The 4,729-nt window shown below is 33.0% G+C and overlaps 1 protein-coding gene across 1 annotated transcript; it reads right to left on the bottom strand.

Annotated features, from left to right (window-relative positions):
* Nucleotides 1-379: 379 nt before the first annotated feature.
* Nucleotides 380-2,166, bottom strand: LOC133173558 (retinol dehydrogenase 16-like; the record flags this gene model as incomplete). The annotated part of the gene is made up of 4 exons (XM_061308541.1): nt 380-591; nt 677-840; nt 1,431-1,692; nt 1,833-2,166. Coding segments are annotated over 4 exons (972 nt in total), but the record flags the coding sequence as incomplete, so codon positions are not given.
* Nucleotides 2,167-4,729: the final 2,563 nt, after the last annotated feature.

Genomic DNA, 4,729 nt, shown 5'->3' with positions numbered 1-4,729 from the left:
AATTTCCTGTTTTACAATGTATATTCGAACACCTCCCAACCTTGAGGTAGAACAATTTCACGAAGAAAATAGATGACAAAATAACAATATCACTAATCTTCAATCTAAATATATATATTTTTAATTTTTAAGGAAAACAACTGATACTAACAAAATCAAATTCCTTATTTCAACAGAACGTTTCGTCCATTTCATTATTCAGAATGTCACAACCTCAAAATATGTAAAAATAAATTAGTGGAAACATCTTTATCTTTTGTTTTCAATAACATCGGCTTTTTTAATAATATTTTAAAAGGTTGCCTTTTTTAAATTGTTATGTTGTACATTATGGGCTATGAAAGAAAAAAGTATTTCAAAGAGGATTCTCTAATTTTTATCATGAACTTTTGTGACTGCGTCCGGCGGTGGAATACCATGTGTTGAACCATTCCGGTAACAGAGATATGGGGTAGAAATAATATTTACAGTCAGCTCCACACCTATATTGTCTTTTTGGCATTACAGAGAATAGGGCGTGGTAGATGGCATTTGTCACCTGGGAAAGATCTTTACATTGAATCTTTGGTATCCCATCGAACGACTCCTTTGCTACAAACAAAATAATAACCCTATTTTACCTTTACGTTACCTTTATCTATTAACTTACATAAATGTTAATTCATTATAGTCTTACTTTTCTTTAACCATTGTTGTCCATAGAATTGTTGCACTTCTTCGTCTACTTCGTCAAATGCCTTCTGTAGAGTAGATTTCATCTCGTTTGGGTCTACAATGCTGGTTTTAAATAATCCTGGTTGGATTGTGTGTGTCGTCACACCAACTTGATATAATTCTCGTCTGCAAGTCAATGTGCAGAATTAGTTAAGTTTGTTAAACTTTTATGTAAAATTTTATTATTCTGGTTAAAATTTTCCTTAATACAAACAACAGTATCTAGCAATATACAAGACCGAATACCTTTTTTTTCCCATTTTCCTTTAAGTTAGTAATAATATTCAGAGGCTCTCAATATTGATTAAAAATTATTATCCAATATGTTAAGATCATCTCTTTTATATCGCATGTAAATGTACGAATGCAGGCCAGTGTCTCATTTCTATGGAAAATCACAGTACTTATTCATATGTCATATTCTATATTCTAGTATTTTTTGCTTGACATGGAATAAGCATAACTCCAAATTCAAAATTGTGCGTTACACACACACACACAAACACAAATTAAAATTCCGTTTGTTTGTTCTTGTTACTGATAGTTGTAAACTTTGAAACTTCTCTGGATTCCTTTCATTCCAAGGATAAAAAACTTTCAACACTCTTTTTTTTTTCTTTTTTTTTGAAAATTTGAAAAGGACATGCAACATCCTGATAGCAGAATATGACATTTAAAAAATAGAATAATGTATTTGAGAACTTTGCTTCTCTCACCTTAGGCATTCTGCAAGAGCTTCAATTCCAAATTTACTAATGACGTAAGGTGTCCGACATGGCCACTCTATGAAAGCACTGTCACTAGATAGGTATACAAGTCTTCCTTTGGCTTTTCTCAAGAGAGGCAAAAATGACCTTGTTACGTCAATCGAACCAAGTAGATTGACCTTTAAACATTTTTCTATCGCCTCATGGGATTGAAACTCCAAAGGTGCATGCAAAACCTGTAGACCAGCATTGTTGACGAGTCCCCACAAGTCTTCAAAATATATTATTGAGAAGTATGAATGGGGGGATTTAACAAGAACGATATATTTTATTTATTGCAAAAGAAGTCGTACTACATGTATGTGTAGGGCAAGTGATTGAAACTTATTCTCACATCATCAGAAGTCTTACCAGCAGCTTTAGGCAAATTACGTTTTACAAATTCCACAGCATTACAGATACTGCCCTGATCTGTAACGTCAAGCTGTAAAACACGGAGTCGTGATGACGCTTGTTTCTTTAGTTCTGTTCCATCCTTCTCAGTAAGGCAAGCTGCAAACACCGGAACACCCTTCTTGTCCAGTAAAAGGGCTAACTCATTTCCGAATCCAGAATCACACACTGTGATGAGGACGTGACGATTATTTTTGTTCTCAACAGAAGTTTTCCCTTTGTGGTACTCATAAACTTTATAAACAACATATAGAAGGAGGAAAAGCGCAAATATCAGGCAGCACATGTTAATTTATCGTCCGTCTATGATAAGCAATTCTGAAATGAACCAGGTCGAGATAATAGGATCTTAAAGATTTATAGTTTTCTTGTAAATCAAGGCAGGAGATACTAAGAGTCGTCCTTTTAAAATCTAGAAGCATTTTACATTAAATTTTCATCAAATTTCTACAAATATTTTAACCCGTGACCTCTTTAACATTGTACAGTGCAAAGTGAGCTCAATAGATTAATGTGTAAGAACAGAAGAAATTCGGCATGGTATATACGTTGAGCAAATTTTTGTGTAAAATCTTCCTAAAAGTCCTTCCCTACCAGGATTCCATGCGATAAAGGCAAATATAAAAATAATATAGAATTTAAAAGGCCCACACTTTGCAGAGAGCTAAAAAGAAACAAAAAGTACTCTACAATGTCTTTTGTTATAATATGTAAACCAGACGCTCGGCTGTGTCTGTGTAAAGTTACAAGTGGTTTCTTGTGGTATACAAAAAGTTACAAGTGGTTTCTTGTGGTATACAACTGTGCTCGCCCCAACGGTGGCATCGTAAAACATTATGTATGTACTGATATATTTATCAGTTTCAAAATTAGAAATTTTTTTTCAAAAGTAATTAAAATCAGACTAAAATCAGCAATCAATATAATATCCTTAAGACACAAGTTCTTGATAAGTATTTTATGTCACGACGACCGGTACATAGGAAAATTTCGCATGTTTGTTTTTTCTCTCTCTCCAAATTTGAAACAAACTATAATTCTGTACATTTTTATACCCCCGATAAAAGCAGGGGGATATTGTGTTGGGAGGGGGTATGTCCGTCCGTCCTTCCGTCCGTTACACTTTGGTGTACCCATCTCTTATTCACAACTCCTCTTATATCACTGAATAAGATTTTATGAGACTTTCACAGAATCTTTGTTACATAGTGTCATTGTGACCTCCTATTTTACTTTTTGATCGGACATAAATTTCGGTTTTCCAATAGCAAACTATAAACATTGCCATTTTTTCTATTATATCGGGGATACCCATCTCTTAACTGCAACTCCTCCTATGCCACTGAATAAAAATTAATGATACTTTCATAGAATCTTTATTACACAGTGTCATTGCGCACGTCCTACTTTCTGGTTTGTTCAGACATCTATTTTGGCTTTCCCGTAGCAAAAATGAGTCATTATACTCATATAGGAGCAGGGTATTATTTTGTGAGCTCAGTTCTCACAGTATCTCAAGATTCTGTATAGATTAGAAAGGGCATATAAATATTATAAAAGAAAACGAATAATATAATTAAAAAATAATTTATAAACCATAAAAACTTTTAAAAATGACATTGTTTGCATAATCAGCAGACAATTTTGAAAAACACATATACATAAAAGCGATACGGCACATGACGCACAAACGTAAATGCAAAATGAATAGTTAATTTGTATCTTTGCAAACGTCTTATTTTAACATTAATTGCAATTTAATGAAATTTTGTACAGAACCTTCATTACATAGTGCAGTTTTGCACCTCTTTTTCTATGTTTCCGTCTGACAGGTATTTTGGGTTTCCCATAGCAGAACATGGACTTCGTCATTTTTTAACTTAACCTTTGGGATATCCTCTTTTATCTTCAAACTCCTCCTTTACCACTAAATTAAATTTAACGAGACTTTCACAGAATCTTAATTATGTAGTGCCATTGTGCACCTCCTATTTTATGCTTTGAAAAGACAATTATTTTGAGTTTCCCATGGCAAAATATGGAATTTGTCATTATACGCTATAAATGGTGTACCGATTTTGTTAACATAACCCCTCCTAATTCCCCGAATCAAATCTAATCAAAAATTTCCCAGAATCTTATTTTTAAAAAATGCTAAGAGCTGCACTTTGCCATAATACTCATATGGAAGCTGAGGAATCATTTTGTGAGCTCATTGCTTATATTACCTTTAATTTGTTATGTAATACAATGAAATGTAATGTTTCAATTCGTGCGCGCAAGATGAAAAACTAAGCAGCAAATTGTATGGATACATTTGTATTTATAAGACTTATGCTTAAATAAGCCAAGGTACTATGAGCACTGCAAGAAGTAGAATCTATGTATGATTCTAGTTCACTTGTCATGAGTTAGGTCATGAGTTGACTGCATAATTCATGGAGTGCCATCCCGATACTTTTTATGCGTCCATTCGTCAGATTCTTAATGTCTGTTCAATGCCCGTTTATGATTGTTGATTTCAATACATGTATATGTGACGAGAAATCATTTATATTTGGCAAATTATACTGCTTGTTGTGCATGTTGTATCAGTTGTTGTGAAACAAGTGATTCGTCTTATTTTCATGTATTGTTTTGCAAACTTTAAGATAGGTTTTCGTTGCTCGTTACAAAACGGATCATTAATTTTTCGTTTATATTTAATAAGTTTTTACAGTCATTATAATCATTGTTTTCTTTCATTGTTATTTTGACCATAGATTAAATCACAGGTGTCTAAAGTCAGTTTTTATCGTAAAATAAAAAAAATATATTCCACCCTCTTCTACAGAGGATGGAATTTTTTTTTAACT

This window comes from Saccostrea echinata, unplaced genomic scaffold (genome assembly GCF_033153115.1).
Source record: "Saccostrea echinata isolate AGI-Se365-2 ecotype Australia unplaced genomic scaffold, CSIRO_AGI_Sech_v1 ptg000056l, whole genome shotgun sequence".
Lineage (NCBI taxonomy): Eukaryota > Metazoa > Mollusca > Bivalvia > Ostreida > Ostreidae > Saccostrea > Saccostrea echinata.
This window is presented reverse-complemented; position numbering and strand designations above follow the sequence as displayed.